Source organism: Carassius gibelio, chromosome B22 (assembly GCF_023724105.1).
Source record: "Carassius gibelio isolate Cgi1373 ecotype wild population from Czech Republic chromosome B22, carGib1.2-hapl.c, whole genome shotgun sequence".
NCBI classification, from domain to species: Eukaryota; Metazoa; Chordata; class Actinopteri; order Cypriniformes; family Cyprinidae; genus Carassius; species Carassius gibelio.
In genome coordinates, this window is record NC_068417.1 from 32,078,989 (window position 1) to 32,098,902 (window position 19,914).

At 35.5% G+C, this 19,914-nt stretch overlaps 1 protein-coding gene across 1 annotated transcript; it reads right to left on the reverse strand.

The window, feature by feature from the left end:
- Window positions 1–6,022: 6,022 nt before the first annotated feature.
- Window positions 6,023–11,500, reverse strand: LOC127988258 (SLAM family member 5). The gene is made up of 4 exons (XM_052590905.1): window positions 11,481–11,500; window positions 7,882–8,193; window positions 6,803–7,096; window positions 6,023–6,507 (listed from the first exon to the last, which is right to left on the reverse strand). Exons 2-4 carry the CDS (start codon window positions 8,171–8,173, stop codon window positions 6,341–6,343), a joined length of 753 nt encoding a protein of 250 aa, XP_052446865.1. The 5' UTR covers window positions 8,174–8,193; window positions 11,481–11,500; the 3' UTR covers window positions 6,023–6,340.
- Between the last annotated feature and the right edge of the window lie 8,414 nt (window positions 11,501–19,914).

Here is a 19,914-nt window from a genome sequence, read left to right on the forward strand (position 1 = left end):
GAATTCTCTATTGAATAGACAGGGTAAGTTATCCAAGTGCATGTATGTTTTCCTCAATGCAGAGACAAGAGCTTACGGCTGGAGTGTGTTTCTGTAAAACAGACGAGGGTGTGTCCAATGTGTCTCTCCTTCAGGCAGGCATCACACAAGGGGACATTAGCAGAGGAATTCTCTATTGGACAGACAGAGGAAGTTATACAAGTGCATTTATGCTTTTCCTCAATACAAAGAAAAGAGCTTACGGCTGGGGTGGGTTTCTGTAAAACAGACAGACGGATTAGTATTTCTAATGTGAGTCTCTCCTTCCAGCAGACATCACATAGAGGGACACTTGACAGAAATATTCTTCTATTTGAGCAGACGAAGTTAGTTATACAAGCACGCACATTCTTCCAACATGTAAAGGTGAAATGTTCACATTCACACCTGAAATTCCTCTTCAATGACAGCAAATAAGAATAAAAGATGGGGAGTGCACGGCGGTCAGTATATATGATCCCCACACACTGCAATCTCACTTCAAGCCCATACGGTGTGACACATCAAATCAGGCACTGCATATCCACTCTCTCTCAGTGCATTAAGGCCAGCACTCACCCAACGATCGATCCTTCCACTGTCGTACTGAGTCAGTTCTCATGACATAACGAGGGAATTCGGGTGCCTCCTTACTGGCACAGTGGACAGAGCTTCCTCGACACTCGCTCACTCAGAAAAAGAGAAACAAGAGTTCAATGATAACCCAATCCAACTACTCTCAAGTGACGATTACACTCGTAATTAATACACTTCACAACGTCGTCTTCAGCTCAGTGCAGGTGCATACATTCAATCAAAACCGATATCATACTACTTATCTCCCTCCCAATGATGATAGTGTTCTCCAGTCTTCACTCAATCTCCATATCTAAGTCGCTTTCCAGCATTTGACGTCTTCAACTTTTGCTCACACAATCGCCGTTGCACCCTCAATACAGCCGAGCTCTCACAACACTTCTCCAGAAACCTCCATAAATCAGCAACACCACCCAAGAAACGACTTCTCTCGAGGGAGAACCACCCGCAACTGTCTCTTCGCTTTTTCTTTTGTACACTCCATTTGCCCAGCTTAAATCCTCCACACCTGATGCGTATCTGTCATTATCCACCGTTGTTATGGTGACAGATACACAACCGGAACCGTCCTGATGTTACAATGGCACCGTCCCAGAGGGAACACAACTTCAGCGGGGCTTGGTTCTGCTTCAACTCTGTCACCTCGTGATACAAGTGCAGCTCCTTTCTCTTTGAATGGGAAATCATGAAATTCTCCAAAGCTGTTCACCAAGTTTAGGATTAAATAACATATATGAAACCAGCAATTAAATCTGACAACAGTTGCTTCATAAATTTTGTTTCTTATGCTAAAATAGCATTAAAAATCTAATTTTTAAGGCTAGACCAGACTAGGGGTTCCTCAAGGTTCAGTTCTTGGGCCCCTATTCTTCTCTATACACTACATCACTGTGGCCCATCATTCTGGCACATGGTTTTCTCTATTTCTCCACTTTTTCTATTCTCTTATTATCTTTTATACCTTCCTGTTCGATATTTTACTATTTTGAGTGATGACTCAAACGTGTAATGGGTGAAGTGCTTGTTGTGTTCTTCAACTGTAAGTTGCTTTGGCATCTGCAAATAAATAAATATAAATGCAAATATCTATAAATATCTATAAATTAGTGTTTAAAGGCCAAAAATGTTAGTTAGGGAATTACAGCAGCATCTGCATTCACATTTTGCTGTAAAACATCTTCCTGAAGCACCCAGAAGGAATCAGTCACAGGTTAAATATAAAATATTGTTTATGTTGCCACAAAATACTTTTATTTTGTCAGACACATGTATATATGTTTGAATGCCCTTCAGAAGGATGTTAGATTGTGTTCTTAGATAAGTTCTGAGAAGTTCTAACTTGTGTTCTTAGTTGCATCGTCCATCAGCAGGGGTGAACGAGAGTAAACAATACTTACACTCTTGCAGTTTAAATCTAGATTAAAGACCAATCTCTTTAACCTTACTTACACATAACATACTAATATGCTTTTAATATCCAAATCCGTTAAAGGATTTTTAGGCTGCATTAATCAGGTAAACCAGAACCGGAAACACTTCGCATAACACCCTATGTACTCGCTACATCATTAGAAGAATGGCATCTACACTAATATTTATCTGTTTCTCTCTTGTTCCGAGGTCACCATAGCCATCAGATCCAGTCTATATCCAGATCAGAGGGTCACTGCTGTCACCCGGATCCAGTACGTATCCAGACCAGATGGTGGATCAGCACCTAGAAAGGACCTCTACTGCCCTGAAAGACAGCGGAGACCAGGACAACTAGATCCCCAGATACAGATCCCCTGTAAAGACCTTGTCTCAGAGGAGCACCAGGACAAGACCACAGGAAACAGATGATTCTTATACACAATCGGACTTTGCTGCAGTCTGGAATTGAACTACTGGTTTCGTCTGGTCAGAGGAGAACTGGCCCCCCAACTGAGCCTGGTTTCTCCCAAGGTTTTTTTCTCCATTCTGTCACCGATGGAGTTTCGGTTCCTTGCCGCTATCGCCTCTGGTTTGCTTAGTTGGGGTCACTTCATTTACAGCGATATCGTTGACTTGATTGCAAATAAATGCACAGACACTATTTAAACTGAACAGAGATGACATCGCTGAATTCAATGATGAACTGCTTTTAACTGTCACTTTGCATTATTGACACAGTTTTCCTAATGAATGTTGTTCAGTTGTTTTGACGCAATGTATTTTGTTTACAGCACTATATGAATAAAGGTGACTTGAGCTATCTGTGTGTAATGTTTGACCATTTAACATTAAATCCAAATTATTCACACAGTGACTATCAGGAAAACAATAAACTGTCAAAAATCTGAATTTGTTCAGAATTGACATAAAATTGTTCAAAACAGTATTACTGCAGAGGTCAGTCATACACGATTAAAAATAAAGGTGCTTAAAAAGGTTTTTCACAGCGATGCCATAGAAGAACAATTTTTGGATCCACAAAGAACCATTCAGTCAAAGGTGCTTTAAAGAGCCTTCTCTTTCTTACCTTTTTTACAATCTGAAGAACCTTCTTTTGCCACGAAGAACCTTTTGTCAAACAGAAAGGTTCCTCAGATGTTAAAGGTTCTTTATGGAACCATTTCGACAAAAAAAATTTCAAAAGTTTTTTCACTCTATCTCTCTCTCACACGTTCACATCATGAAAGTAGAAATATCAAGATCTTTTTGGCTGATTAGACCACAGTGTGTTTAAAGGTTAAAGTGTCTGTACACTTGCAGTTCTTCTTTCTCTGCTCATCTCAATTGATCAATTGCTAATATTTTCACATAAAATACAAGTTTTGTTTATGTGAATCATTCAGTTTGTTGTACTGAATGCATATCTTGCTGAAATCTTTTAAAATAGTTGTGATGGGAGATGAAGATCAAAGAGCAGAGTGGAATAAAATTCAAGAAATGACGAATGTTCACACATTTATTTTCACAACCGAGCGACTGTGGTCAGCTGTTTTTCTTCTTAGCTTCTTGTTTCACACCAAGTATTTATTTTCGCTCCAGCAGACAACATCTTCCTAGAACTGATTAGCATCAGGATTTTTTATTTATTTATTAATAATGCAAATTCAATGAACACCACAAATCATTATTTTCATCTAACAGTTTTAAATGGTCCTAATAGTGCCTCTAGCATTTATTTTCAAAATAAAAGTATCTGCTAAATGAGTAAATGTTATTAAATAGAGAATCCAGCAGCAATTTGCATTAAACATATGGATTGTTGCAAAATCTGCTTAAACTGTAGAAATCTTAAGATAAAGCGTTTGAACAAATTGTGGAAAGGCTTGTCCCTTTCTCCCAAACCTCATTTATGTGTGTGTGTGTGTGTATGAATGTGAGCCTTCTCACTGGAAACGAATCAGTAGACAGATCCCATTATGTTCACATTAAATGCAAAAAACTATATTTTTTATATGATGTCAGTATGTAGGATCTTAAACAGATTATTAAATGTGTAATGCCACACACAAGTGGTTTTAGAACTACAAACAAGATTAAAAAAGAACTACAAACATGGCGGACATTCACAAGCCTGACTATCAGATGCCTGGAAAAGGGGTTAGGGTTTGTTAATATAACCATCTATAACCAGGTGTTATCTTGTATTTGATAAGCAATAGTTTTAGTTTTGTGAACTTTAAAAATCATACGTCTGTGTGTCTGTTTTTTTTTTTCTTTTTTTTTTTACAAATCACAATTTGGATAGTTTATGTACATTATATGATACATTTTTTGACATATTGACTGTCTTTGTCTCCACAAACAGTAAATACTTTTAGGGAATAGTACACTGTAAAACCGAACAGTGAAAATTAATTAAAAATTTAAGTTAATTTCACTTAAATAATAATGAAATTTTACTGGACTTGATTGAAATAAGTTCTGTAAACTCGAAATGCTATTGTAGCAAGGTGAACTTAAAATTATTGCATTTTTCTAGTTCCCAGCCTGCTTTGCATCAGCCGACAAGGAAAATAAATGTAGAAATTAAGAGTTATTTTTGTAAGATTAACATAGAGAGACATAAGTTAATGCTTAAATGTTGTGTTATGTTAGGATTTACATATGTTTCTGTTATGTTGGTTTTGTAGTGTTACGGTTGTGGTGAAGAGTAGAGCCTGTGGTCTGGTTGAGGATGGAAAGCATAATGTAAAGGCTCTATATACTGCATGATGTTTGAATATTTATATGCAAGTATTGTAAGTATTTTTGTTAACTAGATTAGTGGCTACATTTGAGTCTATGTCCCCTGTTATATGAGTTGAAAAATAGTGCAATTTTTTTGTGAATTACTCCCTAAATATCAGTTGAGAAATATCATTTTTTGTAAGATAACATTGAGGTAATTTAAGGCAATTGGAAGTGTATTTTTTATTTTGTGTAAACTTAAAACATTGAAAAACATCACTTAATTCTTTTTTTTTTTTTTTGTGGAATCTGTTACAAAACCTTTTCTTTTTACAGTGTGCTGCATTCTTCAAACATAATCCAGACACACCAAAAACAACTGGCACAGTTAGATTTGTTTAATGAATGGACCAAACTGTGATGATAATTAATCCTCTCTATGGAGAAGCGATTGAAACAAAAGAATCGCAGAGTCAAAATTGATAGCTCGTTCGCAAGCAATGTCCTAATAGTTTAATATTTAACAACCACAGCCGGCTAACAATGCTTTTGAAAAACACACCTCTGATCTGATCTGTTCAGTTTATGAACCACTGGTTTCCACACTGGTTTCATTAAACAAAATAAATGATTATTTTAAAATATTGACTCAAAATAATCATCTGTTCATGATTCAGATCATGAACTAGCATTACCGAGCCAGAGATGATCTATTCTTGAACATTTCAAATGAATACCTTATTCATAAGTTCATCTGTAAAGCACATAAAGCTATCGTTTGACTTTATAAACTTCTATTTCATGCATGATTCATATGGATCTGTTAACTGAATGTAAAGTGTGAATTATATGACGCCCTGAGATAAGAATGGGTTGGATATTGAGCATGCACACTCATTAGGAGTTGCTATAAAGGAACAAGCTGCCTCATGTTTTTTTTTATTTATTTTTTTTTTTTATTTACAGGTATACATTCGAAAAGTAATCTGATTACATATAATTATAACAAAATACTGTTACTCATATTTTGTATTTTAAATATGTAACGCCGTTACATGTACAGTATTTTGTTACTACCCAGCCCTGGTTACTGGTCTATATGTGCACTATTAAAAATATCTACTCATTTTATAGTTAATTTCTGCCTTCTTTTGGTAGTACATTTTTTCACGTTTCAAAGAGGCTGTGTACTGTGTAGATCCACGTATCATTAAGAAATACATATGAGAGGCCCAGACTTCCACTAATGGAGTCTTTAATGGGTATTGAATGCAACATTACAACATGACTTGCAAAAGCAACTGGATTAAAGACAAATTCAGTTTATTTTTCTGAAATTCAACACTTAAAGCAAAACAGTTGTGCAGGGTTTATAAAGACAATAGACAAAAAGCCATTAGGGCAGAAGTTCAGATTTGTTATCAGTCTTGCTCTTTTCACTGGCCCCAGCACACATTTAATTTTAGCAACATGTTTTTAATACATCACAGAAAATTAAATATAGACTGTGGTTCTTACATGGGGTAGAATTTTCTATCATCTCTTTAGCAAACAGTACAAAGAAAAAGAAAAAACATAAAAAAACTTAAAAAGGCAGAGAGTGAAGGTGTTCTCTCCTCCTGTGTTCAACTTTTCTGGATCTGATGTCATAAATGAGAACAACCACAGCAGCAGCAGCAGCCACACCCATCAGAGCAGAGACGACCAATCGGATCACAGCTTCAGCAGTGCCACAACTAATGTCCCTGCGGACTACAAAAACAAGCACATTTAATTAAAACACAATAGCTGAATCAAGACGTCAAATGAACAGTTTTTGTATACTTTTGTGACAATTACGTCACACTGGTCTAAAACTTAATGTGGTTCATTGAAAAGATGTCCTGATTTCCGGTTTCCTATGTTTTACTTTTCTTGAATGGTTATGGCAAGCTAGTTATTTTCTAAAATGAAGCATCACACTCTTGTAGTAATGGTGGAAATAAGCTTTGACATTATACAGGAACTGCTTTCCAGCTCAGCAAAGTGAATATCGGCACTACTGTACCTTCACATGTGTGACAGACTTGAGTGATGTCCAGATGTGTGGCCTGGTTGCTGATGGGATTGTTCACCATGCAGCTATAGGTGTTTTTATCATCATAATCCACCTCTAAACGCAGAGAGGTGCTGCTACAAGTGTCAGAGATTCTACTGGAGACTAAATTGTTTCCTTTGTACCAGGAGAGAGTCACCAGTCCCACAGTTTGCACAGAACACTGGACCGCACATATTTTGCTTGATGATCCTGCTGGTGTCTGAGGACAATCTGAGAAACCAATGGCAGGTGTGGGCAGACGAGCTAAAAAACAGGACAGAATAGATTACATGAAGAGATTTAGCAACCTTTATATAAATCTAAATGTTTATTTACAGCCTTGAACCCACTTCTACCACCGTCATTCCCAGAATTAATGTGAGCAGAGAGTTATGTGATGTGGTTATATCAATGACAGTCAACGGTAGCAAAGACACACAGTGAGCCACAACACATCATGAATAACCACTACATGAAAAACACACACTGGGGATTAAAGTAAAAGAGAGTGGTTCTTATGACACAAACACATCCAACATTTTTAAACAACTTCATATGTTTGCCAAAAGAGGGTGTTTTTCCTTCCATTTCAATTAATATGTTACGAAAAAAGAAAAAAAACAGAATAAAAACAGAAGTGAAGTGATTAGAAAAACACTTTAAAAATCTTTCACTCCACTGTATCATACTCTGTTTCTTAGCATTTGTGATGCAATCCCATGTTTAAATGTATCATTGCACATTAATAATATAGATTTAAACAAACAATGTACCATACAGTATGCACAGTGTAGACACTAGACGGTGGTACAGTACATAGCACTTTCTAATGTTCAAGGTTGCTTTACAGCCAACAGAAAAAAAATTATAATCTTATACTATTATGACAAAATTAGAAACAAACAACACAAATCATAGAAAACTAAATCTTTAGCAAATAGAGCTGACACAATATTGGATGGTTCTCATTTCACCAAAATGAACTCATTGCATTATTATAACATCAAAACTGATTACTGAAAAGATAATTAGATATTAATGCTACTAACCATAGACTGTAACCATGAATTTGCCAGCTGTGACCCCTTTGTTCACTAGTTGATATTCTCCAGCATTTTTGATTCTGATGTCTTTGATGATGAGAGATCCGGTCTGTTTGTCCAGCTCCAGTTTTCCACTGAATCTCCCATCATCAACATCATATGTGTTGAATACTCCACCTGCTTTTTCAATTCTAGCTATCATGTCAGATCCATACAGCCATACTATCCGGTCATCGCTCCGTATTTCACTAAAACCAGTCTGTAGAGTCAAATGATCTCCCTCAGTCACAGTCTTCATTTCATCGGCACCAAATACACCTGGAGTACAGACACAGTTAGGCAAACAGACATCAATGAAGAACATTCAAGTAATCACTGATCAAGTCTCTATTACAAATGTGACCCTGGACTGCAAAACCAATCATAAGGGTCTTTCCATTGATGTATTGTTTGTTAGAATAGGACAATATTTGGATGAGATACAACTCTTTGAAAATCTGGAATCTGAGGGTGATAAAAACGAAAGAAAAAAAATCCCCTTTAAAGTTGTCCAAATTAAGTCCTCAGAAATGTATATTACTAATCAAAAATTAAGTTTTAATATTTTTATTGGACATTTTCATGGAACGATTTTTATTGGACATGATGGAATGATCTTTACTTAATATCCTAATGATTTTTGGCATAAAATTAAAAGAATCAATCATTTTGACTAATGCAATGTATTGTTGGCTATTGCTACAAATAAACCCATGCATTTTGAGGTCCAGGGTCACAAATATGAATTGCAGCAGTCAAAAAAATTAAATAAATTGTAAATAATAATAATAAAAAATTATTATTAATAATAATAATAATAACAATAATAATAATAATAATAAATTACTACAGCGACAATTCACATCTACCAAAAACTCAGTTTCTGCTATTGCTTATATTGAATGAACATTTGAGTTTAGTTCCAGAGGGTTGTGAAGGTGGCACAGCTTGTGATCTAGAAGATACATTATCATATTCAATTAATTCAGATTCATATTCATCATTATTTATTGTTAATGAATAATATGGGATCAGAATCTTGTATAAAGTATTGCAGTCAAGGATAAAAAAAATAAAAATAACAAGCATCAAAACATGTATAAGATGTATAAGATTTAAAAAATGAAAGCAAAGTTGAAAAACAGATTGAAAAACAATAACCGTAAATACAAAAATTAAGCACGTTTAAAAACATATTGCACAAAATTTAAAAATGAATGTAAATATTGTCTTGACGTTCGCACAGAATCATGGTTTCCTTGATTATATTTCCTTTTTTTTCTGCTCTCAGACATTTTCTGCTCAAATTTTTTATTTTTTTGTATGCTAATGCTGTTTTTCCTTGCTTTTGTTTCCATGTTCTGTGCTTGCTTTTCCAAATGTTGTTAGCTTCATGTAAATCATGAAGGGTTTAAGCGACATCATTGGTCCACTAGTTTTAGATTGACAGCTTCTCCTCTAGCCAATCAGATGAAGAAGGGCTGTGAAATCAATCCAACGAGTCTCATTAAGATGGCAGTGTGGCAAACAGGTGATGAGCAGGGTGAGTGCGGTCCTTGATGATGCTGCGAGCCTTTCTCAAGCAGCGAGTCTGATAGATGTCCTGTAAGGCTGGGAGTTTATGTCCAATGATGAGCTCTGCTGTTCTCACCACTCGCTGAAGAGCTTTGCGTCCAAAGAAGAGACCTCTTGCGAACCACAATAGAAAAGACTCCAGGGAACCACAGTGAGAGCCATTATTCACATATGGCAAAAACATGGAACTGTGCAAAACCTTCCCAGGAGTGGCCGACCGACCAAAATTACCCCAAGAGCACAGAGATGACTCATCCAAGAGGTCACAAAAGACCCCACAACAATGTCTAAAGTACTGCAGGCCTCACTTGCCTCAGTTTAGCTCAGTGTTCATGACTCCACCATAAGAAAGAGACTACACAAAAATGGTCTACATGGCAGAGTTCCAAGATGAAAACCGCTGCTGAGCAAAAAGAACATAAAGGCTCATCTCAGTTTTGCCAGAAAACATCTTGATGATCCTCAAGACTTTTGGGAAAATACTAACAACAAAAGTTGAACTTTTTGGAAGGTGTGTGTCCCATACCAACAGTAAAATATGCTGGTAGTGTGATGGTCTGGGGCTGCTTTGCTGCTTCAGGACCTGGAAGACTTGCTGTGATAAATGGAACCATGAATTCTGCTGTTTACCAAAAAAATCCTGAAGGAGAATGTTCTGCCATCTGTTTATGACCTCAAGTTGAAGAGAAATTGGGTTCTGCAGCAGGACAATGATCCAAAACACACCAGCAAGTCAATCTCTTAATGGCTGAAGGAAAAACAAAATGAAGACTTTGGAGTGGCCTAGTCAAAGTCCTGAACAGAATCCTATTGAAATGCTGTGATATGACATTAAAAAGGTGGTTCAAGCTCAAAAACCCTCCAATGTTGCTGAATTACAACAATTCTGCATAGATGAGTTGACCAAAATGTTAAATGTGAGCCAAAATAATCACAATTAAAAGAACTAAAGACTTAAACTATTTCAGTCTGTGTGCATTGAATTTATTTAATACACAAGTTTCACAATTTGAATTGAATTCTGAAAAAAATAAAGTTTTCCATGACTTTCTAATTTATTGTAATGCACCTGTACTGTATGTATGCATGTATGTACCAAGAGCTTCTTAAAAAAACACAACAAATTCTTTGTGTGTTTGCGCACACTTGACAAATAAAGCTAATTCTTATTCTGAGATTGATAAAAATTATTGGAAACTAAAAGCATAGCGTACATTCTAAAGTTGCCAGATACACAGAGCAGTCTGTCACAGTGAACCCATCAAACACCAACAACTGTGTGAGGTGTTAATTATGTTTACACGGAAATAAATGTAAAATAAGAGTAGTGCATAAAAGGGCTAACGTAACAAGTTTATTGATATCAGGGTTTATTGTTAAAGGTGCTGCATGTAAGTTTTGACTCTACTAAAGCATAAAAATACCATTATATGTTTGTAGATATTTAAGAAACATGCTAAGTTAACATACATGATCATCTGAAATACAATGCTACATACTTGTTATGACCGATTTACAGGAGCTACAATCGATAAACAAAACGAAAGCGGAATGAATCCGCGCTAGTTTGGACTGCGCAGACAGAGCAGACGGAGCCGCAGGCTGATCTCGATCACGGTTTAAATACTATGTTTAGACTATGTACAAGAACAAAGGTATAACTTACCAATCAGATGCCACAAAAATATCAAAATACATGCATAAGCAATTGTCTTCAAGAGTTTTAAAAACATTCTGACTCCAAATTATTAAAAAACAAAACAAAAAACAGCAAGACTAATCTATATACTACTAAAATAAAAACATTATTATTATTTTGACAAATCATGCATTATTTCATATGATGAAAAATGCGTGTGATACGATCATCTGTGGTTAGTAAAATGATGTTCTGCGACTCTGCAGACAGTGAATACTCTAGTGTGCACGCCTAATTTGTTGCATGTTGCACATACGGGTATATTCCGATTTGACCTCTTGTGTTTACTGACCTGCATTGATGCAAATGACACATTTGTGTAAACATTATGGACTTATTCATGGACTCAACATTCAGTGAATGTATAATTTAAGGTTATTCTGTTCTCCAACATTAAAGTTCGCATCTCTGCAGCGCATTGGACCTCCAGGGCAAGATTTGAGGAAAGGGTGCTAAGGGTTTATCGTGATTTCAAAATAAAAGCTCAAACCCTGAGTTGACTCGTTTTTGTCCACATATTCAAATTACAATTCTGTAATTCTGCAAATTCTGTCGTAAAAAGAAATGGTCAAATATTAAAGATTAAGTTGACATTAAGAATTAAATGTTGTTTGGTCAACAAAGATTAGATAAAGTGTGAAGTAAAGTGTAAAACAATCGTCCGGTCGTTGGCTCCATCTGCAGGCAATGTGTTATAATGCGTAATGTACATGAGCCCTATTGTTTATAATACATTATGTATTTTAACAGTTTTCTTCAATAAACCCATATGATTACTTGCTTTTGCTACATTATTTGAACTAATTATTATTGCCTCATTACATACTGTATGTATTTTAGGTCATTTTAAAAGCTATTGTTTGCTTATTGTTTTCCTTCTGGAATTTTCACTGGAGCATATCAAACTATTAATAATAATAATAATAAAAAATAGATAAAAATAAAAATAAAAACACACATTAATGCATAAGTTAACCAATTGGAATAAACATCCGTTCATCTCTAAAGACACCACACAGACTGGATGCATGCTCTTCACCACCTCTGGAGATTGACTGTTTTCAATCTATCAAATATCACCCAAATCCTCTTTTTTTCTTCATCTTGTTCCTGGTACCGTGTTAGGAAGCCTCTAACCCAACCTGTTCCATAATATTGAGTGAATATATTGCTGGAATATCCTCAAAATCTTGCTTGTTTGGAGTGAGGTCTGGAGTAGGCCGAAGCCTTTGAGCTATCCAGGACTTTCTTGGTTTCACACCCAGGGCCCAGGTGGACACACAGGGTAAGAAACAACATGCCTTACAGACAATCAAAGGCTAAACCACCAGAGGATGAGTCACTGGTGACCATGAGCCTCTTCACTCAGATGCTTGATCATGGCTATTGACTTGTGTCATTCAGCTTTTCCAATTAAGGGTATTACAATAGCGCACTTGAATATCTGCAGTTTGAGATACAAAATGAATGACATATATCAGATTTTGCAGTCTAATAGTATTAAAATTTTAGCTTTGTCTGAAACACATTTAGATTCTAGCTTCACGGATGCTGATGTGAAGATAGACGGTTATAGATTATTTAGGAGGGACAGAAATGGACATGTTGGTGGTGTTGCATTCTGTGTTAAGGATAACATCCCAGTTAATGTTCGAAATGAATTCATATGGCAGAATATTGAAGCATTATGGGTACAAGTTCATTTACCACACATAAAGCCTATCTTAGTTGGGTGTGTATATAAAACTCCCAGTGCCAATACTCAATATTTGGATGACATATGTGAAATGTTTGATGCTGTTTGTGATCAAAACAGAGAGATATTTATTTTAGGTGATTTTAACATTGACTGGCTGTCACCAAACTGTCCAATGTACAAGAAGCTTAAATCTACAGCTACAATATGTGGCCTAAAACAAATCATAACTCAACCCACTAGGGTTGCTACCAGTACACTGGTGTTATCTGCAACATGTATAGATCATATATTTACAAACGCTTTTGAACAGTGCTCCAAAGCAGTCTCTGTGCCAGGAGTCACAAGGAAAACTAAATTGCCCAAAGGCTGTAAAATAATTCATAAAAGAACTTATAGATATTTCAACCAAGAGCAGTATGTGGGTGAAATTCAAGGTGTGGACTGGTCAGAAGTGTGTGAAGATCCTGACCCTGACTCAGCCCTTAATAGGTTTATGGATATATTAATGAAAATAGTTGACAAGCATGTTCCTCTCAGAAAAAGAGCTGTGAGAAATAAAAGTGCCCCTTGGTTGGACAAAAATCTTAAAAATGTAATGCTGTCTAGAGACAACGCTAAAATAAAAGCTAATATTTCTTGCGAATTAGCTGATCAAAAACAATACCGAACTCTTAGAAATAAAGTAGTCAAAATGAATAGAAAGAGAAAAAAAAAAGAGTACTTCCTGGAAAAGATTAATGAAGCAAAAGATTATGGTAAAAAACTATGGAACACTTTAAATCAAATAATGGGCAGGAGTAAGCACTCAGCTGCTTCATATGTCGAAAATGATGGAGTGTTCATTACAGATCCAGAGGGAATTGCTAATTATTTATATAGAGAAATTTCGATCTGGTATGTGTCCAAATACCTCAGCATCTTATGATGCAATATTAAGTAAGATAATGAGTGAGAAGAACCATTCTGTCACTTTCTCATTTAGTCAAGTTGAGAGAGGTTCTGTTGGAAAAATTCTTGCAGCTCTTCCTGATGGAAAGGCATCAGGCATGGACCATTTGGACTTATCAGGGTGGCTGCTGAAGCTCTGTCCTTTCCCATTGCTCATTTGGTCAACTTAAGTTTGTTGCAGGGCATATTTCCAGAGAAATGGAAGGAGGCTAAAATTATACCACTGCCTAAAAATAAAAGAGCCACATTTACAGGACAGAATAGCCGACCTATCAGTCTATTACCTTTACTCAGCAAAGTCATGGAAAAGATCGCTTTTGAACAAGTTTATAAATACTTTTTTTCTAATAGGCTGATCACCAAGTACCAGCATGCATATCGAGAGGGTCACTCCACATGTACTGCTTTAACTCATATGACCGACAACTAGTTAGAAGAAATCGATGCAAACAGATTAGTAGGAGCAGTGATGTTGGACTTCAGTGCAGCGTTTGATTTGATAGATCATAAAATACTGCTTCAAAAATTAGAATGCTATGGTTACCTATCCAATAGGAAGCAGCGGGTGTTTTTTAATGGTCAATATTCATCTATTAAGACAATACATTGTGGTGTGCCCCAGGGTAGCTGCCTTTGGCCTTTGCTATATTCGATCTTTACAAATGATTTACCTTTTATTGTGAAACATTCAACTGTTGTCATGTATGCAGATGATTCCACACTGTTTCTGTACTGTTCTGCAAAAACTCCTCATGATGTTTCAAATCTCTTAAATCATGACTTGCAGAATATAGGCAAGTGGGTAAAAGATAACAAATTAGCTTTAAATGTAGACAAATCAACATCTATGATATTCTGTAAAAGATCAAAACTAATCACCGAGCCTTCCCTGAACTTGTCAGTCGATGGGCTGCAGCTAAGACAAGTGATGCAAGCCAAGTTATTGGGCGTCACTTTGGATTCTTACTTGTCTTGGTCAGCTCACATTGATGGAATGATAGCTAAAATGGGGAATGCTATTGCAATGTCCAGAAAATGGCACTGCTTCCTGGGTGCTGCAGCATAAATGATGAACACTGCTCCAGGTATGTGTTCACAGAGTGTGTGCACTTTGGATGGGTTAAATGCAGAGTGTGAATTCTGAGTATGGGTAATCATACTTGGCTGAAGGCTATATCATGTCACTTTCTGCACAACTGAACACACTGGAGTTGATAAACTATTTATCATCAACATCTTTGTTTTCTTACAGGGAGTGAAAGAAACCCAGACTTTGAGGCTGAGCAGGAAGGGATCCCCTTAATGCAAATATCAAACTCATAACAGTAATATATTATTGTCATGTCCAATGTTTGATCACCCTGTTCTTCGGTGGGTGTATTTTGTATGTGTCTGCATGTTGTGAGCAGATGGTGTTTTGTTTTGTTCATTCACACCCCCTGCCGGGTGTTTTTGCAAGGACATTGTATTTTCTAATTTATTTATTCCTTTTGGATGTACTAAATAAACTCTCCTGATGAAACTTGCAATTGTGTCCGTGTTGTATGCCTGACAAGTATCTGTGGATTCAGACCATTTCATGCAGTATTGCATGTTTGTATGACATTATGAGAGGGAATTTATTTATTATTATTATAACAATGAAACTTCAGCATATATGACAGAACTTGTTGTATTGGTGTATAACAAAGAGACAGATGTACAGCAATATTCACAGTCATTTTGAACCAATAAACATTGTCATTATTATTTTTCCTTCTGTTCTTGAAATAGCTGTAAATATAGATCTATTAGTTTTATGTTTGTTAGAAATGAACTCTCTGGAAATGCAGGTACAGTACACCTCAACCTTTAGATTGTAAAGATGTATCATTTTACATGTTTTTGTATGATGTAACTACATTATTTAAATGAATACTCTTGAGACATCTCCATTTTTTTAGCACATTGTTAAAAAACCTCCTTTGACCTCCTTTGCATTTAGAAGCAAATATCTTACAAATTCTAAATTGACTTACCAAGTACAAACATGGATTTGTATAACTTGGATTCTATGAACAGTTTCTGGAGATAACAGGAACAGGCAGAAGAGCTGAACAACAAAATTAAAACTTTCAAAAGCCACCTCATTATAGATTTTTGTAGCTCAACCATCCAGCTACTCTCTCTGCAGGTAAATGATTTCATTCTTAAAATGTCTATAGATTTAAATTTTTAAAGAGCTTTGGTCTTCACAAAAAAATGAAAAAAATAATAATAATAAAAAAAAATAATAATTAACTCTAACCAAATGGAAGAGAAGCATCATAACTCTAAACTCAATTGTGTATTTCCAGACACATGCTCAGATCACACCCCACAATTCTGATCATCTGCGGAGAGAAATTACAACTCCAAATACACACATAATGGTGAACATAAAGGCTTCAAAGAGAACGTGTACTGAAGAGTACTGAAACGTGATTACATTGTGTGTTTCTATTTTGCGTATTTATTCATGTTCAGTTATTATGTATTATTCAGCTATTACTGTTGATACAGCACTGTCATTTTTGCTACAGCTTCCCATGTCAATAAAAAAATAAATAAAACTATAATTTACATGGCTTGCCATTTTTAATAATAGAAGCTGCAAATTATTATAATACCAGGTAATGAGAGTGAAACAATCAAAATAAATGGTATTAAGAAAGCAATATTAATAAAACTGTTATTAAGAAGGTTTAATCTTATTCATAACACCATAATGGTACTATATATTTCACTTTCAATTAAAAGCATGTTTTTTTTTTTTCTACCAAACCTTACAAAATGGGTTCTGCTGTTGTTACAAGAATCCTACTCTGGTACTGTGAAGAGCCATTATTCACACTCTCACTGCCTGGTATTATAATAAAATTTGGCCTTTATAATAAGTTATCAGTGCCGGCCCAACATGCGATACAGGAGGTCGCCCTGGTCCCCTCTGTAAATTGAGGGCCCCGCGAATGATGCCATGAATTTTCAGTTGTTTTATGTTTTCAAATATCCACATATTGTATGAGTGGTCATGTATCAATTACACCAAATTTGTAATGCACAGACCCCATTAAACATGATACAATTCACAATGACGGTGAGCAAAATACAAAACATATTTTATTAAAAGAATATCTTTAAATAATATATACATGACAAATAGCTGAAAACGATAATAATAATAATAATAATAATAATAATAATAATAATAATAAACGGTCTAAATAAAAGCGGAAAAAAGATTAGAAACATACACAGCAGCACTACACTCTATTTAGCATCACACCTCCCGCAAAAGGCTACTGGGTGAACTAGAATGTCGTAACGTATTCTTAGTACAGATTCCACATACTCCACTTAGCCACATATCTATGTAAATTCCTTTTCGATATATACTCGAGAAAGTGTCTTAAATAAGTCTAAAGTTATATAACGTCATAAGTCTGGTTTCTATTTTTGATCTATGTATTTCTAATTTATGCAATGCACATTGATGCTATTTTAATTTGAAATTAAATGGCATCAAAACGATATCTTTCTGGAGCCGAAGAAAGAAAGAAGAGAAAAGCAGATGAGGAAAAGCAGGCTCAAAGTAAAGGTATGTTTCGCTAAACATAATACATTATTCATTAGTGTAGTATTAATACTTGATTTAATAAATGTGATGATGCCCATGATCACAGACATACTTGTGTGATATGTGAGAGAAAATTAGGACATTCAGCATGTTTCATTAAATAATCAATTAATTATCCATCCCACTAATTCATGCTAAAAAAAAAGGTCTCCTCTTCTTTCCAAATTTAAATCTGATTAAATATTTTTACACATGTATTACATGTTGAGTTTGTTACAGGTAATAAAAATGTATACACTTAAATATTGAAATTGTATTTTATGTGCTCTCTTCTCACTGTTTTTACACCAGTGGGCTAAAAAAATTTTTTATCTCGCCTTGGGCCCCACAACGCTTCGGGCCGGCACTGCAAGTAATCCCTGTTTATCACACCTTGGCACTTCAATGAACCTTATCAACTCATTTCTGCCCCCATGAGCACAATGACAAAGAGTCAATTGCTAGTTGAAATTAGACTGAAGCTAGATTTGCATAAACCAGCAGATTTAGGACGGCAGGACCACAGTGACTTCTTGCTGTGTATTTTAGATAGTTTCTGCAGTGCATTCAGTGGGTGGCACAATAATGCATTTGGCCAAGAGACGTTTCAAAAGTGAACGTTTTCTGTCAGACTCAGTGTTGGTAAGAAAAGACAAACTGACTGGACGTGTACAAAAGTCAAGGTCATGAGAAATATGAAGAAACTGTTTTTGTTTTTTTCTTTGATGTTTATTTTGGATGGTAAGTTGATTTCGGTTTATTTCTTTTAGTTTGGTTTTCATGTTTTTATTTCTTGTACATGAATGGAAGCAGCAGATGAAGTGAAATACAGCAAGACTCGATCATTAGTACAAATCGTGCACTTTCAGGTGCTTTATAAATTAAATTGGCATTGGAATTAAAACATCAAAGAATAATTTAAATCTATTTTATTAAATATTCTCTGCTATTTGTTAAAACTCACAATGCACATCACAATGGAAAGACAATAAAGGTCTACTTTTTTGCTTATAGAGTATATATATTCCATCATATTTATTATTCTGTATTATTTTATTAATAATTTATCCTAAATGATTGAATGCAGTAATAATATGTTTATATAGTTTACTGATATTAAAGGGCTGGTTCACAGTTTTTTTTTTCAAGGCTTGATTGTGTTTATGGGGTGCAGTCTAACATGTGTTAATGCTTTGTTTTAAAAAATAAATAAAAAAATTAATTATTTCTCACATGACTTACCTCACCACTTAAGTACCACACCGCTCTGTCCCTTCTCTGAGAAACGTGCTGGTGATTTCATGCTTTTATGAAGCTCCTCCCTCAGAAACAGGTGATGGGCTCTGATTGGTTAGCTAGCCCACTGTGTTGTGATTGGTAGTGATAGGAAGTTCGGTTCTTTTCTGCGAGCCGGTTCTTTCGGACAGTTCGATTCAATAAACCGGTAACAAAAATTGGTTCACCGGTTCTTTTACGCTCGACGTAATGACGTCATCGGCGATGATGTAATGGTGTCAAGTCAATCAAACATATAAGTACATAAAGTCACAAATCATAACTTTAGTCAGTTAAAAACCTCATAATCACGAAAAGTTTGCAATTAAGTTTTGCAAAAACGCACCCAAATACAGTAACAGCAATAATGTGCATATGAAGATTTAAGCCTTGAAGATATAAAGTAAATAAATTAGGTGTCATCAGCGCAGAAACCATGATCCACTTAACATAGCTACATAATTCTTTGCAATTCATTTGTTATTAAATAAACGAAAGTTTCGCCAGATTGCCCTTCATTCAAGCCTTCGGTTTACCCGCGCTCATAACATTACTAGTACAGAATCAGTTCAGAATCAATCACCAAAAGAATCAGTGTGGTTCAGACGCGCTGTGAGTCAGTCTGCTTCACGCTGAATCACACATGCACAGTATCATAAACTGCTCTACTTGTGTTCATGTTCTATTTACGACAAACTCAGTTTGTGAATGTGTCATCGTTACCTATAAATACAGAACAGGTATTTCATAAATAATTTCTTAAACATCTTTAGAGTCTTAATTATTGTCCAACTTCCCTGAAAACCCATTTGGCATATAATCTAACATAATCTACAATTAGATACATTCATTTTTGAAAAAAAAGCTTAATAAAATGTATTTATTTTATCACACTTTCTGATGTTTAACAAAATACTTAGATATGCATTGTGTCTCTCTTGAAAGATTTCATGCATGCTCAGTGTCATCAGCTCATCGGTTCTCGAATTGGACACGTCCAAAAGAAATGGTTTTCGGTTCAGAAAGCCCGGAACATGCTCGCATGCGCCCTCTAGAGGGAGGTTGGATCATGCCATTTCCTCCAGAAATGGCAGCCACAGCTGACCTTCCTGAGTACAGTCAAGTCACAGTCAATCTTCCTCAAGCAAGTGATGTCATCGTTGACCTTCC

Bases quoted from the DNA above. Each gene is read 5' to 3' on its own strand.
- LOC127988258 (XM_052590905.1), bottom strand. From the start codon at position 8,173: ATGAAGACTGTGACTGAGGGAGATCATTTGACTCTACAGACTGGTTTT. The intron at 7,097-7,881 runs GTTAGTAGCATT...CCTGTTTTTTAG, and splicing joins ATTCATGGTTACAGTCTATG to CTCGTCTGCCCACACCTGCC. The intron at 6,508-6,802 runs GTACAGTAGTGC...TTGTTTTTGTAG, and splicing joins AGTCTGTCACACATGTGAAG to TCCGCAGGGACATTAGTTGT.